A 16,862-nucleotide genomic window follows, 5' to 3' on the forward strand; every position below is an offset into this window, starting at 1 on the left:
ATTCATTAGACGATAAGCGATAGAGTAATTTAAACTGATCATTGCTATCGATGACTATTATTGACATAAGAGTACATTTAGATGAAGAATATGTTATAAGTAAGATGTAATTGTCCTTTGTGAATATACATAAGAGAGAAATGAGAAATACAAGAAACTTTTATGATAAAAGGAGACTTAATCATTTTACGTATCCGTGTACCAGCTGTGGGCAGCGTTAAGCAGAATGCTTAACTGATAATAAAACGAATGAATGAAATATAAAAAACGTTTTTAATGTTCATCGCGCGTAGACAAATGACCAACCCACGTGTACACAATATTTTTGGACAATTATTGAGCATTTCGTGTACATGTTTATGAGATATTATAAAGCGTTGAAGAAATTCCATCCTATACAGACAATGAGAATGTAAACTTTTCCTTTATACAAACAATGGATATATTTATAATTTAATTAATAAAACGATCATTTCGAAATGATATGCAACAACGATGATGGTATCGAGTTGATCCTCGCGGGAATAAAATCAAATTTTGATCACCCAAGATCGATAATTATTACATTTGATTGATATTAAGTAAGTCGGTGGTAAATACTCGTTTCATTGATTTAGATCGATATTATCGACAATGTTGCTTCGACGGATCATGATTTAAATAAACTTGTATCCGTTTTCACATAGGTGTATCGTTTCAAATACGATTACTTCCCTTAGTTAATGTAATTAAAATTGCTTTTTATATGATGTGGTAGAGAGTATGTAGAATATGCCCAACGTTCGCAACTCCGATTTGACAAACCGAAGCATTAATAATGCATATCATAGTACAATAAAAATGTTATGTATTTAATATTGGCTGTTGAGTAAATCGTACTCGCCGAATAATCCTTTAAAAACTTTCTTTTCTTCCTTACTTTTCTTCAAATTGCAATACTCTAATTATGACTGCAATTTTCATCTTTGATTGATTGCCACCGATTTTTTAATTACACCAACCGAAAACAAAATTCATTAGAATTTTGAAATCATTTGGAACTTACAATCATTTATTATTCAAACATTTTTGTTTACACAGGAGTTATCGGAGGATTAGAAAAAATTATTAAAACAATTGTTTGACAAACTTGTAATTTAAAAAGACTGCCAAAAATTAAAAACTTTTAAAATTCGATTGTAGCGCTATCAATTCGAAAATGACGCAAACTACTCAGCAACTTACCGACTGAGTTTCCGTAACAATGTGGAGAACTTATTCTGTATTTAAAATGAATGATCAACGCTTCAATAGAGAAAATATATATTTGGAAATATTGATATAAAGGTTGACACGTCTTTAGGCTTGGAGAATTTGGCGAAGAATGAATAGTTACAAAAGTTATTCCAATTTATTTTAAAATGACAAATGAACAATAAATGTAGTTATAAAAAGGTGGCGATGAGAATAATCTTCAATCTTCCTTATCGACAACGGCCGCCACAACAAGGGGAACACTAGTGCTAGCTATCGGAAACTATCGGAAACTACTCAGACTTATCGACCGATCTTCTTACAGTTTTCATGTAGCTTCCGCTATTTTGAATTATTTTATGGAAAATTTTTACATTATTATAATGTTACAAATACAATAAACGCCAAATAAGTTCAATGAAATTTATTGTATTGCAATAAAATTTGTTACATTGACAAAATAAGTATTTTCTTCGCTTTTTAATCTTTCAATTGAAGCATGTTGGTCATTAATAAAATTAATTAAAACTTAAAACCCCAAAAATAAAACAATAATTTGAATTTCTATAACTGCATAAAAATCATTGACAATAACTATATTGCAAAATAATTAACAGGTACAAATATATTAATGGTTTTCTTCAACTGAAAATAAATGGGATTCTGGATTTTGGGGCTGTGTTGCATCTGCATCCTGTGTTCTGCTTTTCAATTCTAAAATAATATGCCTAATTCCGGGTATCCATGAACTGCATAAACTAGCATACTGCATCATTAGTGTAACATGTATTTGATCAGCCTTTTCAACATTCCCTTCTTGTAAAGCTGAAAAAATTATGTTTTTCTTTAAATAATAACATTCAACTACCTTATACATTAGTACATAAAACTGACCTGTAGATAAATCTAAAATATTTTTATATATCACATTATTTAATTTATCTTCAAGCCACATAGACTTCAATATATCTAATCTTTTTCTCACTTCCTCTATTGTATGTTTTTCCAATATATGCTCATTAATCACAGTATTTAATTTTTCCAAGACGTCAGATAATACCTTTTCTTTGTCAATTTTTATTTCAGTCACTTTAACATCTACATCTTTAGTTAAGGCTGTTGTCAAATTAGATGGCTGTAAGAGGGGTGGCATGTTTAACGATTTAGTTTCAGAAGAAGATTCTTTATCATTAGCTTTCGTGGATGCTAATGGAAATGCCACCCTCTTGTTCAACATCCGCTTGGCAGGAGTTGCAGAACTTTGTGCACCAGTGTACACCCATTTTGGAGGATCATTCCATCCAGGATCGTGACCAGGCAATAGAACCTTCTGAGTGGAAAGATTTTGATCTGTAAAATAATCTTGCCTATAACAATTTCATTTTAGAACTGAAATAGTAATTCTATTATTACTAGCTGCAATTACAAATCATTTATCATGACATACGTTATAGATTATCAATATTTATTACAACAGAAAAACAAATAAATATATTTCGTATTACTTGCTTCTTTTTCATTCATTGTTAATGATAGTTCCTTAGAGTTTTTGCGGTGAAAACAATACTAAAAAGAAATAACAAAGAGGGGAAAAAGTAGTTCAATCTTAATGCGATGCGAGCGTCGAAAACTTTACCGACAGTCCCTAGAAAATTCCCTAGACGCGAGTTTTCGGTTTTCGTCGTCATTTTTAAACAGAATGCAAAAAAATTTGAGGGACGTGTCCAGAAGGCCCTAAAGAATGGCGCTCTGGTCCTTATTTTACCCAAATCGTCAAAAAGTTATAAAATATTGAAATTGCTGTCTGTCAACGGTCAAGAAAATGGCGGATCGGACTCACCTGCATTGATTTATTCGTAATATAAACATTTCTGTGAATCGTATGTCCAAATAGGGACCAGACTGATATTCTTTAGGTCGGATAGAATAAAACAAGCACCCAAGGGATGATGTACAAGTCTTCAGATAGAAGTAATTTGAAAACTACGATTTCGTTGATCGTTCACTCGCGAAAGACGTCAACAAGGTAAAACAGACCAGAAATTTAGTTTCTCGTTCATTCTGTAGGGCGCAGTTCGTTCGTTTGATTAATAAACAATTGTAAAATTAAAAATAATAATTAAATAATTTTTAATAGAATAATTAAACAAAATTTTGCAATATATCCACGCGGAAATGTAAAGAAATAAACAATTTAAATAGATATAACAATAATTTGATTAATAAACAATTGTAAAATATAAAATAATAATTAAACAAATATTAACAAATATCAGATAGAAGTAGTTAAATGTAACCGGCCGCGGAACCAGTGAAGCGGAACGTCATGCTTGATTGGGCGCGTCGCACGCCGGTACATTGGCGACCTGGAGGAAGGTCAAATCTAGTCAGTCTTATCGCGACCGCCGAAGCATTCGGATGGAGCTGCCAAACATATACCGGTACGGGTTGACACTATGGATATTCGTGCATGGATTTATCAGTGTGTTACCACAAGTGTTTCTATGTGTGCCTATGGTGTTTCCTATAGTGTTTCCCATGTGCCTTGGAATATTTATACGGATATATTAGTGTGTCTTATGGTGTGGTCACCCATGTGTTCTGACATTTTTATACAAGTGCATTAGTGTGCTGTGTGGTGTGGTACCCCATGTACCTGCATGTGCTTTATTGTGTTTTATGGTGTGGTTTCCTTTGTGCTTTGGCATATATTTACGGATTTATTAGTGGGTTTTATGGAGTGGTACCCTATGTGTTTTGGCATATTTATACGGATTTATTAGTGGGTTTTATGGAGTAGTACCCTATGTGTTTTAGTATATTTATACGAATTTATTAGTAGGCTTTATGGAGTGGTACCCTATGTGTTTTACTACAATTTTGCAAATATTTTATGGTGTTCTATGGTTTTGATCTTCATGTGTTTTGGGATGTATTTATTTGCATGTGTTTTACCGTATTTTATGATGTAGTTATTCCTATATAGTTTTGCATGCATATTTTTAAATTATAGTATGTATTAGCATATTAACTACAACAAATTGAGAGAAAACATATATCGTTCAAGAATCGTGATTTTTATGCTTCCAGATGAGTGCTTTGGCCAGTGGGGGTACCGTTTCTTTGACGAGCCAACAGTCGAGCTATGAATCAATTTAAGATGCGTGGCGAGTGCAGTGGTGCAAGTCAACGATCGGTGAGTCGCATGCTTTAAAGTTCCTCCGGTTCCCATCATGTTGTAGGACGAATGGTCTGTAGCGACACGGGAATTGGTTGTAATTTTTATTTTTTGAGCGAGCATAGTGACCCACGAATATCACTGTATTATTTTATACAATGATAATCGTGCAAATTGCTTTTTTTTGTATTTTATGCCTTAGCTTAGGATAGGGTTTTCTTGTACATATTTACATATATAGATTTCGAGTTTAAAAATGTAGAGAAGTCGGATGACTCTCCGACTTCACAATACGCTTTCTTTTTTATATGTACAAGAATTTATTTCGCGATGAGCGGATTTCAATATCAAAGTAATAAGCATGATTACTATTAATTATTATAACTACTTACTTTGATAACGAAATCGCTCTTGAAATTAAAACGTTTTTCCAATTTTACTCGTGAAATTGGCATCAGTTTAGTATATGGGCTGGCCCCCAGGGGGGTTGGTATTTGCTCTTCAAGCATTGTATAAAGTTCCCCTTTCGTACTTGAAATTCATTCTGTCACGATCACGGTTCTCGACCCTAAACACTCATCATTCGCACTTCAGCCGCACGAACTCTATCACATAATCATTTATCCACCCGCATACCCTTGTGTAGTGAAATATTACCCCGTTAGGATTTTCAAGTTATAGTAGTGTTGCGAAAAATTTTAAACGAGAGAGTAAATATTACCCCGTTAGAATTTTCAAGTTTAAGTATTGTTGCGAAAAATTTTCAACGCGAGGGTAAATATTACCCTGTTAGAATTTTCAAGTTTAAGTAGTGTTGCGAAAAATTTCCGGCGCGAGAGTAAATATGACTATATACTGACTAGTATTCGGTGGGAATCCTTTTGGTTTTTATTTGATAAAATTAGTTACAAGGATTCCGCGGCATAAGACCGTGAACACCACCTCATGGGAGATAAAACCATGCATTACTAGGCCTTTGCAGGCACAGCCATAGAGTACGGAACATTTAAGTATGTTGCATCCCATACGCTAAGCTGTCTTAAAGTCCTTTTGCCTATACTATGGGCGTCCACCACTCGGACTCGTTGGATGCAACGTGTTCGATGGGTGGGTAGCCCTTTTAGCGAAGGGGTGCACCCTGCCTGGGCCTAGAGCCTTAAACAGGCGGGGTGGGTGGTATGTAGCGTCGGGCGCTAGTCCAGGGGGCCTAAGAACCTCCGTTGCCAGCTGATATTAGCAGTGGACGAATGTTGACTCATATTTGCTCAATTTTGCTTTTCAGTATTTGCTCTTCAAGCATAATTTAAAGCTCCTCTTTAGTCATGTTGCTAGATCAGGATTTTCTATTTTAATTAGTGTTGCGAAAAATTTCCAGCGCGAGAGTAACTATGACGATGCACTTACTAGTATTCGGTGGGAATCCTTTTGGTTTTTAAACTCAATGTTTTATTTAATTAATCAAATTAGTTACAAGGATTCCGCGGCATAAGACCGTGAACACCATCTCTGGGAGATATACCCATGCATTACTAGGCCTTTCAAGGCGCAGTTTAGAATGTGGCGCACATCCATATGTTCCATTTAATAAACTGCAGTCCTTTTGTCTATACTATGGGCGTCCGTCAATCTGACACCGTTGGATGCAACGTGTTGGGCGGGCGGGTAGCGCTCTTAGCGAAGGGGTGCACCCTGTTCTAGGCGGGGTGGGTGGTATGTAGCGTCGGGCGCAAGTCCAGGGGGCCTAAGAACCTCCGTTGCCAACTGATATTAGCAGTGCACCATGTTTTATGTCATAGTTGCTCAATTTTGCTTTTCTGTATTTGCTCTTCAAGCTTTATATTTGCAAAGTCGAGTCACTTTTATTAAAAATAAAACCCCCTGTGGGGGCCATCCCATATGCTAAATCGGAGCCGTGAAATTTCGCCGATATTGTTACTTTTAATAAAGTGAGAATATCATCTTTAGTTTTTGCTAATCATACGTTTTAGCTCAGGCATTTCAGCACACATGAAGAAAACTGGTAGGTGAAAATACCTTTGGCCTTGTTCATTTTTATGCCCAAAGCTCATTCGGGTACTTAGATGTACTCGCGTGGATGGAGGGCGGTGGACAAGGTTTAGTTTTAAGTGTAATACATTTTGGCGACTGACAAAAGTAGTGAACCAATAGTGAACCACGATAGAAGTTCCACATGTGTGTGTGTGGTTAGGATGTGGGATTTGTATCGTTTATTAACAATCTTAACTTACTATAACATTGCAAAATACTTATCAAGAATAAATTGAAAAATTTTTACATTAGATAATTCAATAGAATACGAAAATGAAATGTATTGCTTTAGCATAATGTTCACTATTATTTGTCATTCGATTTCAGCAAAAAGGTATGATTTTATTAGAGTGTGAAAGTTGAATTGAACTCGGGTGTCGGAGGCGTCCCGGGACGTTCTCTCTAGGTGTAGGCATTTTTGCACCCGGGTGGTTGTATGAGAACCGTGGAGTGGATTTTTGTGAGAATGATTTTTGCCCTTTTTTAAATATAGCGATAGGCAGGCAGGTAGTTTACTTCTGGTGTGATTGAATTTAGTTTATAAGTAGGCAGGGCCAGAGCAAGCTTTCATGTTTCTCTTCGTATTCTCCTCTAATACGTGAGAAGCTTGTATCTGGGGTTGGGAAACTAAAAATCAAGAGAAAAGATGAAAATGCAATTTAATTACTTTATCAATTAATTAATTTAGCATTCTCTCTTGATTTTTTCAAGGCCAAGCCTTATTAGTTTGTAAGTCGTAGTTGTGGTACTAGACCCGATTACAAAAATGAAATATTAAAGTGAAAGTGCAGTGAAGTGAAGTGAAGTGAAATTAAAAAGTGTTTTGTGCTTGGACATTTGCAAAAATTGTGCAGGTATGCGAGTAGCGATTCAAGGGATCGTTGCTCGTTTACGTGTTACGTTTTTACAAATGTCTGAGCAAACGTAAAATTTTCGCGAGTGATTTTTGTGAGGCTATCGCCGAAGAAAGAAGAGGCTATATGCTGAAGAGCCCCGGCAAAATTTGCCCAGAAGAGGGGAACTACTAATGGCTCTCCATCTTCGGATGGACAGTCATTCTGTCACTATGCTCGCTAATTTGTTTTTTCATTTTTTGTGTTTTTCCTTGAACGGTATGAATAATACCGTCCAGGACGTATTGAACTCGAAATTTGACGAGTTCAATATCCAGCTCGTTGAATGGTCAACTCGCGATTTTATTTCCCCTATTTCTTTTTCGTTTGTTGCTTTATTGAAATAAATTATTCTTTTCTTATTGATTTGCACATCAATTATATTTCATGTTCTTATTTTAATTATGTTCTATTTATTTAAAACATACTCTGAGATTGTAGTGGTAATTATATTTTCTGTTGTCGGCATTTTTCATTTTAATTGTAATCGAAATTATGATGTTAATTATATTTTCTATTTCAGCATTTTATTGTTGAATTATTTTTGAACTGTTACTGAAATTATGCTGTTAATTATATTTTCTATTTCAGCATTTTATTGTTGAATTGTTATTTTCTCAATTGTTTCTGATATTAGGATGTTAATTATATTTTCTATTTCAGCATTTTATTGTTGAATTGTTATTTTGTTAATTGTTACAGAAATTATGATGTTAATTATGTTTTCTATTTCAGCATTTTATTGTTGAATTGTTATTTTCTCAATTGTTTCTGATATTAGGATGTTAATTATATTTTCTATTTCAGCATTTTATTGTTGAATTGTTATTTTGTTAATTGTTACAGAAATTATGATGTTAATTATGTTTTCTATTTCAGCATTTTATTGTTGAATTGTTATTTTCTCAATTGTTTCTGATATTAGGATGTTAATTCTATTTTCTATTTCAAGATTGTATTGTTTAAATTTTTGTTTTATGTTGTCTGTTTTGAATGGTTTCACGTTATTGTATATCTAGTCCTAATAATTATGTTTTCCGTTACAGCATTTTATTGTTAAATTATTATTATTTTCTCAATTGTTTCTGATATTAGGATGTTAATTTTATTTTCTATTTCAAGATTGTATTGTTTAAATTTTTATTTTATGTTGTCTGTTTTGAATGGTTTCACGTTCTTATGATTTTAGGGTGGGTCACTAACGTAGCCACCTCCACGTGGTGTGACCTGGTAATTGATATCGTTTTCTGAAGATAACTTTTAGAAAGCGATATCAAGCTAAGAGCTACTATAAAAAGATTTATATATTTTTTAATTGGGAAACAATAGTTTAAATTCAGAAAAGTATTTTCGGGATTGCAATATTACCATATAGAACGTATAACTATAGTAATTTTATAGTTCCTGAAAAAGGAACTTGTATGATTTTTGACTAATTACAAATGACTAATTACCTCCTTCTTTTCGAAATCGGTCAAAAATAAAATAAAAAGAAAATCACAAAATATGGAATTTAGGAAGAACGAAGTTGTTTGATCGCATGCGATAATTGAGGTGGCGCTTAAATCAGTTTCTGTTCGACCTAATTTTCGATGAAACGTTGACTGTTTTACCGACGCGGAATTCGAAGTTCGGCCTCGACGCTCGCATCACCTTAATTAATTATTCAATATTACTTGACATGCAATTGAAATTATTGACAAATTTAATGCATGCAAGTAACACAATACGGGACCATATGAATTTATGTAGTCGTAATTCTAATGTGAAAAGAAATAGCCATGAAACTTTTTCACCCTTCCAACGTATATGAAGAATCTTGGCTATTATTGGCCATAACAAAGCTTTTAGGTAAATAACAATTTGTTTCTCTTAAAATATAATTCAAATTCTGATTTTTAATTATATTTTTTGTTTTAGGTTTATATCCCGTAAAATTTTTCAAATATTTATTTCTGAATTACATATATCAAATTGTACTGCTAATAATTTATTTCGTCCTTTTTTTCGAAGTACATAAGTATGCAAGTGATATGTTTAAAACTCTTATTAGCATAAATACGACAATCACGGTAAAACGAATTCGATACTACACAAGCACAATTTCACTACCGCTAATTATGATCTTAAGCATACGTCAAAGTTCAAAATTAAGACGAGTGTTCAAACAAATAGACAACGTTGATAAAAACATGAAATTTTTTAATACAGAAATTGATTATCTATTGTGCATGAGAAACGATGTCTTACTACTTATCAACACAATACTCATAACAATCCTTTTCAATCTAATGGATTACTACGGATTCGTAGATAATGATTCAAATTACATGTATGTTCTTATGTGGATAGTAGAGCATATACCTGATTTTATCAATAGTATAATACTATGTTCATTCGTTATACTTATTGATAAAATCCGATTCAGATTCAAAGAGATAAATATGATTTTAAATATCATCACAAAAGGGAAAAGTTTGGGCTCCATCTCTGAATCATCTGATGTAAATAACGGTATGTTTTCAATAAATCTTATTATATGTTGTATTTTGTGAAAACAGATTATTTAGATTCAAATTTAGTTTCCAGATTCAAACTATTAAAAGTACTTCGATTTAAATTGCGTAAAGCAGTATCGCTCCTAAACGAAATATATGAATTTCGATTTAGAATACTAACGATGATGTATATTGTATATGTCTGTTTACACATTAGTATCATCTACTATGAAAGTAACGATTCAGTACATGCAATTGATACAGTATTAAGTTTATTATGGGGTATTCTTGATTTAACGAAACTCGTGTGTATGATCCACATTCATCAGGTTTTAACAGTGGAGGTAACTTTCAAAATCTTACATTATATAATTTAGCTTTTCTAATATTGAATTTTATTTTTACAGTATGCGTAAATAACTTATGATATGTAGTTTAAAATTTGAAACATGTAACCTATTTAAATTATGCGCTTACAAGGATACCAACTGGTTAACTAAAACGTTATGAAGCACAGTTTTATTTTCTTTCTCAGACGTAGATGTTCCAGCGATTACTTAACAATTATGATTCATTTGATTGTTTCTCTAATTCCTTCTTGAATATAAAAAGCAAATTAGAACAAAATATGGTCGAATTTTTATTTAAATTTCCCTTTTACAATGTTCTAATTTTTTATCATGACGTGTCTCGTCAGCGTGCACCAAGCGCATGCGCAATGCCACCTTACGTGGCATCGGCAGCAGTCACTGTTGCAGCGAAGTATATACATTTTCTTCATTTAGTGTAAACATTTGTGGAAATATTAACTTTTGTTATGGTTCAAATACATTTAACATTACAACGTAAGTAATTTGTATTTTGTAAGTATTTGTCGATTTTATTGTTCGACGGACTAAATTGTTAATGTCACTGTATGCAAAATGGCTTGTACCTTTCTACGATACTTAAGCAACATTTAGTGTTAATTTACTATATAGAATCATTGTCGTTAAATAATTAACACATAAATTTTACATTCAATCGGAAAATGATACAATGCACGAAAATCGTACAGCTGATTTTGTATAGGTTATCTTCTGTCTGTCAGTTTGCAGCATATTTTAGTCTTGTATTTTTAATTTATATATTTCTATGTATAGTGAAGAGTATATTGTATATAGTTTTGTATGATTTTACTTCATACACTGGAAACATTTATAAATTGATAAATATATTATGTTTTGTAAAATACTTCTTTTATATATTTTTTGCAATGATTATTAATTTTCTTACATGTAGGTATATTGGTTGGTTATGTATCTATGTTAATCAAATTTTTCAAAAGAATAAAGTTCTTCAAAATATTTGTTTTTTTTTTAAACAAATCATGCAAAATTGTTTGATTAATATTCTTTTTTTGTTTTTAGAATAAAACATGAATCCACAATACTTACAACAACAACAGCAACAGTCACAACAACCATCTGGCTATTTTCCTGGTCCTCCAACTTCATCTCCATATGGAGAAGTAAATTCTAACATCGCTCCAAATATGTTAAAAGGATCTCCTATGAATTCACAAACATATGCTTCTCAAAAACCAATGCAAGGACCTCCTTTAAGTAATTTACACCAGTCTCAAGTTCCATATTATATGAATAATATACAAACAGAAGGTATTAAGATTTGCTTTTATTTCATTTTCCATTGAATATATTCATGTTGATGACAATATAATTTCTTTTTAGGAAACACTCAATATGAATCAGCTACAAATAATCCACATATGACAACACCTTTGCCAAATCAGAATAATATAGTTAATCAGATGACGAATATGTCCTTGGGAGATCAACAAAGACCACCATCAGTGGTAATTGAAGTTAATAGTAGTCATAATATTTAAAAAAATATTTCATATATTAATTTTGGTATTATTTAATGAATAGCAGAATTATGCTCCACCACCCTTACCTGGAAAAACTAGTCCAGTGGTATCTACACCTTCAAATATTAATGGTTTTAATAATGCATTAGATACATCAGTAGCTGGTAAGTATACAAATATTTGATAAATAGATATCATTGTTAATAACATATGTATTTTCTTGTGATAGGTTCTACTGGACAGACTGATCCTAGTGGAAAAGCAGGACAAGATATGCAGCAACAAAGACCAGCCTCAAAAAATACCACACCACAGTCCATGAGTCTTCCATTTTCAGGGCATTCCACAATGTCTACTTCTGGTCAATATTATTCTGGACAAACTTTATCATCCGAACAGATGTTCAATACTGGATTGTCTTCTTCAAATCAACATCAATCTGGACAAATGAATGTTACTGATACATCTCCTGGACATTCAAACTTTCCAAGACCACCAGTGGGGCAAAGATCTGCAACCCTACCGTTACAAGGACAGCAGAATATGTCTAGTTTACCTTTATCTGGGCAACAAAATCTTTCTAACCCACCAATGCCAGGACAAGCAAACTTATCTGGACCTCCATTGTCCGGCCAACAAGGCCATAGCAATGCATTTATGCAAGGACCACCTGGACAGCACAACTTACCTGCCCCATCTATGTCAAAGCAAAATTTATCAGGCCCACCTTTACCAGGACAACCATCTTTATCTGGTTCTTCGCTTCCACCACCACCTTTACCGGGACAACAATATTCTTCTTTACAAGGGCAGCAAAAACCGGGTCATTCTTACTCGGAATCAAATATGCCCACGTCTAATTTATCCAGTTTACCACCAATGAATCAACAAAACGTACATCCACCTCCCATGTTGGGTCAACAAAGTGTTGCTCCACCCCCATTAACAAATCAACAAAGTTACAGCAGACCGCCATTATTAGGACAGCAGAATTTATCTGGTCCACAACTGCAACCCCCGTTAGGTGGTCAACATGTAGGACAAATGATGAATTCTGGTGCAAATATGCCACAAACAGGTCAGAAACAATATGCTTCTGGACCTCCAATGCACGGTCAAACTATGGGAAGTCCTCTAGGACTCAATCGTAGTCCACCCGGCGCGATGCCGGGCTACCAACATACAGGATATCAAAGCTATAATAACGATATGTATAATGCCCAAAGAGGTGTGTATCAAGGTGGTACACCGGGAGTTGCAGGTGGATATCAGCCGGGTATTCAACCACAGCAAGCTAAACGTTTAGACCCTGAACAAATGCCAAGCCCAATTCAAGTAATGCAAGATGATCAGCGTGTCAGAGGTGGTGTATTTGTCACAAACCAAAAGGGACTGGTCCCGCCATTAGTAACTACAAAATATGTGACGCAGGATCAAGGAAATGCGTCCCCTAGATATATCAGATCTACTATGTATACTGTTCCTACGACAGCAGATATTATAAAACAAGTAAATTGAGCATCTTATATAAGAGCCATTAATTCACTTTCATGTAATCAAAGCAATATTTTTTATCGTAGACGAATGTTCCGTTTGGTCTAATAATAAGTCCAATGGCTCGTGTTGCGGAAAGCGAGTACGAACCACCTATTGTGGATATGGGTGAGATTGGTCCAGTTCGTTGCGTACGATGTAAAGCATACATGAGTCCATTTATGCAGTTCATCGATGCTGGCAGAAGATTCCAATGCATGTTCTGTAAAGCAACAACGGAAGGTAAAGATTGATACTTCTATCATTTTTGGCAACAACTATCATATCTTATCAATTTAGTTCCATCGGAATATTTCCAACATTTGGATCACACTGGTCAACGCATGGACCGCTATGAGAGGCCGGAATTAATGTTAGGAACGTACGAGTATGTTGCTACCCAGGATTATTGCAAGGTAAAGCACATATTAATAAATCAAATTAACAATAACAATTTCATATGGATTATTCATTTTTAGAACAATACTTTCCCAAAATCACCAGCTTTTGTATTCGTGATCGATGTATCATACAACACAGTTAAGTCCGGTTTAATCAATCTCTTGTGTGCGCAAATGAAATCAATTTTACGGCATCTGCCTGTCGATGCTGGTCAAACAAAATCAAACATGAAAGTAGGATTTATAACGTACAATAATACAGTGCATTTTTACAATATTAACCCTTGCCTTGCTCAACCACAAATGATGGTTGTGGGAGATGTACAAGATGTATTTATGCCACTTCTTGATGGATTCTTATGCGACGTTGAAGAAAGCGAAGCTGTTATTGATAGTTTAATGACGCAGATACCGACAATGTTTGCGGATACTCGAGAAACAGAAACAATTCTCGCTCCTGCGATACAAGCTGGATTAGAAGCATTAAAAGTATGTTTAATGTTTAAAGATTCTTTAAATAATATATAATATAAAACATTACTGAGTTGGAATTTTGACATTCAAGGCTTCAGACTGTGCTGGAAAATTATTGGTTTTTCATTCATCTTTACCAATCGCTGAAGCTCCCGGTAAACTGAAAAACCGTGATGATCGTAAAGTTCTTGGAACAGAGAAAGAAAAAACCGTGCTAGGTAAATTGTTTATATGATATTATTTATACATGCGTTCTTTAAACAAGATATTATGTGAAATAAATTCTTTCAGCACCACAAAATAATGTCTATAATAACTTAGGCCAAGAATGTGTTGGCGCGGGATGTTCTGTAGATTTATTTATCTTTAATAACTCGTACGTAGACGTTGCAACAATAGGTCAAATTTGCAGACTAACTGGTGGAGAAGTTTATAAATATACATATTTCCAGGTAACAAACACTACAATACATGCAATTAGGAAATATATTATTCTAAATATTCTTATGTTTCAGGCTGATATAGACGGTGACCGCTTAATTGCAGATGTTATTAATAACATTAGTAGACCAATTGCATTTGATGCGATTATGCGTGTACGTACGTCTACTGGTGTTCGAGCAACTGACTTCTACGGACATTTCTTTATGTCCAATACGACGGATATGGAATTAGCTAGTATAGATTGCAATAAGGTGAAATAATCTAAAATATTTTCATTTTAATACTCTTTAAATGTGATGGTATATTTTAATATCAAATATTTCAGGCTGTTGCTGTAGAAGTAAAACATGATGATAAATTAACTGATGATGAAGGTGTATATATTCAAGCAGCTTTGTTGTATACTTCATGCGGCGGAGTCAGAAGATTGCGTATCATTAATCTTAGTTTAAAAACTTCTTCTCAAATGGCTGAATTGTACCGAGCATGCGACTTGGATGCGATCATTAATTACTTCTCCAAACAAAGTATGATAAATTATTTATATTTAATAATAAATTTTAAGTATCATAAATTAAAATTTATTATGTTTATTAGGTGTTTTCAAACTAATTGAATCGACTCCGAAAACTGTTAAAGACAACTTAGTTGCAAGATGTGCAAATATGCTAGGCGCGTACCGGAAACATTGCGCTTCTCCATCCAGCGCAGGCCAATTAATATTACCAGAATGTATGAAATTGCTACCACTTTATATCAATTCGTTATTAAAGAATGATGCAATATCTGGAGGTAAAACTATTTTGCATTCCGTTTATCCACGTTTATAACTATAATCCTAACAACTTGAATTAAATTTTACAGGTGCTGATATGACTATTGATGATAGATCTTTTGTTATGCAAGCAGTTGCAACTATGCCCATTTCAATATCCGTTGTATATATTTATCCAAGATTACTTCCTTTACACGATGTCGATCCGCAAGATACAGAATTGCCCCAAATGTTGCGCTGCTCCATTGACAAGTTTACCGATGACGGCGCGTACTTACTAGGTAAATACGTCATTCATTCCCATTTGTTATTTTGTTAATCACATTTTTCTTCTCTTAATTTAGAAAACAGTGTCCACATGTTCCTGTGGCTAGGCCTAGCACTCTCTCCGCAATGGGTGCAGGCAGTATTCGGTGTTCCATCAGTAGTTCAAGTTGATACAGATCGTACCGCACTGCCAATATTAGATACACCATTGAATAAACGAATCACAGATATTGTCAATCGTGTACGCGTGGAAAGGCATCGGTGTATGAGGGTGAGTAGTTGGAAAAGTATTAAGTGTATCATTAATTTAATCATTTATCAATATTTTTGAATACTTCTGTTTAGTTAACTATAGTGAGACAACGTGAAAAACTTGAAATGGTTTTGCGTCATTTCTTAATCGAAGACAGAGGAAATGATGGAAGTCCAAGTTACGTCGATTTTCTTTGCCACATGCACAAAGAAATAAGAACACTTCTTAGCCAATAATTGAATCTTAAAGCAATCAGTTACCTTGTGTTGGAATTTTAGCATGCTACATGTTCGTGGCTATTGAAATGTATATCAAGGATCAATTAGATTATTAAATGAAACTCATTCGAAACACGATGGGGATCAGAAATTGTGCATATATTTGGTTGCACTTTAAGAAAAAAAATGTGAAGTCAAACTAACGTACATTTATAACATGATACCTATTGAAAAGGACAAACTTTATAAAGTAACGAATCATTCCGCGAAAAAGGAAGAAAACATCCAGGTTCACTCACTGACACAGTGATTTATACACAAATAATTGTAAACGTAAAATTGTATTATTACTTTTTATTTTAACTAGCTCATTAATATTATTATTATGCTAAATTAAATAATAAAAATGTACTAAACCATTATAAATTTATATATTAAAATGATATTCTGTGTTAATTGAATAGCGTTTCGCAATAAAAATTACATGTATGTTATTTTATTACATATTATGAATTCTAAAATGCTTTAAATCAACAGTAAAACAAGTTATTCTTATTTTTCATCTTCAATTTTAAATATAGCGCTATTATGACCGATAAGTGATAAATATTGTATATGTTTCACAAATGCATTCAGTTTGTAATACTCAATTTTAATTATTCATGTAAATAATGAAGTACAACATACATCTGCGCAAATAAACATTTGGAAAAGTACGTATATATAAAAATATTTTTTTTTATCTGAAAGAGTTGCCATATTTTAGCTACAAAAAT

At 33.4% G+C, this 16,862-nt stretch overlaps 3 protein-coding genes across 5 annotated transcripts; 2 read left to right on the forward strand and 1 right to left on the reverse strand.

Annotated features, from left to right (window-relative positions):
* Positions 1 to 1,642: 1,642 nt before the first annotated feature.
* Positions 1,643 to 3,261, reverse strand: LOC117605616 (steroid receptor RNA activator 1). Its single transcript, XM_034327144.2, has 4 exons — positions 3,074 to 3,261; positions 2,739 to 2,799; positions 2,128 to 2,583; positions 1,643 to 2,058 (listed from the first exon to the last, which is right to left on the reverse strand). The coding sequence occupies exons 1-4, from the start codon at positions 3,077 to 3,079 to the stop codon at positions 1,862 to 1,864; spliced, it is 720 nt and encodes a 239-aa protein (XP_034183035.2). The 5' UTR covers positions 3,080 to 3,261; the 3' UTR covers positions 1,643 to 1,861.
* A 5,183-nt stretch (positions 3,262 to 8,444) lies between these two features.
* Positions 8,445 to 10,696, forward strand: LOC117605732 (uncharacterized). Of its 2 annotated transcripts, XM_076692284.1 has the most exons (5): positions 8,445 to 9,204; positions 9,274 to 9,685; positions 9,782 to 9,867; positions 9,936 to 10,195; positions 10,259 to 10,696. In XM_076692284.1, exons 1-5 carry the CDS (start codon positions 9,135 to 9,137, stop codon positions 10,265 to 10,267), a joined length of 837 nt encoding a protein of 278 aa, XP_076548399.1. In that variant the 5' UTR covers positions 8,445 to 9,134; the 3' UTR covers positions 10,268 to 10,696. The 2 variants fall into 2 exon arrangements, with proteins under 2 accessions (XP_076548399.1, XP_034183279.1); XM_034327388.2 differs by having other exon boundaries at positions 9,274 to 9,867.
* Sec24CD (COPII coat complex component secretory 24CD) lies at positions 10,549 to 16,677 on the forward strand. 2 transcript variants are annotated; one of them, XM_034327372.2, is made up of 16 exons: positions 10,549 to 10,696; positions 11,261 to 11,509; positions 11,582 to 11,706; positions 11,786 to 11,885; positions 11,951 to 13,230; positions 13,302 to 13,497; positions 13,555 to 13,670; positions 13,734 to 14,144; positions 14,221 to 14,347; positions 14,421 to 14,581; positions 14,645 to 14,824; positions 14,899 to 15,100; positions 15,171 to 15,365; positions 15,438 to 15,629; positions 15,693 to 15,886; positions 15,961 to 16,677. In XM_034327372.2, exons 2-16 carry the CDS (start codon positions 11,269 to 11,271, stop codon positions 16,102 to 16,104), a joined length of 3,864 nt encoding a protein of 1,287 aa, XP_034183263.2. In that variant the 5' UTR covers positions 10,549 to 10,696; positions 11,261 to 11,268; the 3' UTR covers positions 16,105 to 16,677. The 2 variants fall into 2 exon arrangements, with proteins under 2 accessions (XP_034183263.2, XP_034183262.2); XM_034327371.2 differs by having other exon boundaries at positions 11,783 to 11,885; positions 15,961 to 16,674.
* Positions 16,678 to 16,862: the final 185 nt, after the last annotated feature.

This window comes from Osmia lignaria, chromosome 14 (assembly GCF_051020975.1).
Source record: "Osmia lignaria lignaria isolate PbOS001 chromosome 14, iyOsmLign1, whole genome shotgun sequence".
Lineage (NCBI taxonomy): Eukaryota > Metazoa > Arthropoda > Insecta > Hymenoptera > Megachilidae > Osmia > Osmia lignaria.

Coding starts and splice junctions, on each gene's coding strand:
- LOC117605616 (XM_034327144.2), bottom strand. Junction 2,584..2,738: donor AATGAATGAAAAAGAAGCAA/GTAATACGAAAT, acceptor ATTATTTTACAG/ATCAAAATCTTTCCACTCAG. Junction 2,059..2,127: donor TATTTTAGATTTATCTACAG/GTCAGTTTTATG, acceptor TAATTTTTTCAG/CTTTACAAGAAGGGAATGTT.
- LOC117605732 (XM_034327388.2), top strand. CDS start 9,135: ATGAAACTTTTTCACCCTTCCAACGTATATGAAGAATCTTGGCTATTA. Junction 9,205..9,273: donor GGCCATAACAAAGCTTTTAG/GTAAATAACAAT, acceptor TTTTTGTTTTAG/GTTTATATCCCGTAAAATTT. Junction 9,868..9,935: donor ATCATCTGATGTAAATAACG/GTATGTTTTCAA, acceptor ATTCAAATTTAG/TTTCCAGATTCAAACTATTA.
- Sec24CD (XM_034327371.2), top strand. CDS start 11,269: ATGAATCCACAATACTTACAACAACAACAGCAACAGTCACAACAACCA. Junction 14,582..14,644: donor ATAAATATACATATTTCCAG/GTAACAAACACT, acceptor CTTATGTTTCAG/GCTGATATAGACGGTGACCG. Junction 15,366..15,437: donor GAATGATGCAATATCTGGAG/GTAAAACTATTT, acceptor TAAATTTTACAG/GTGCTGATATGACTATTGAT.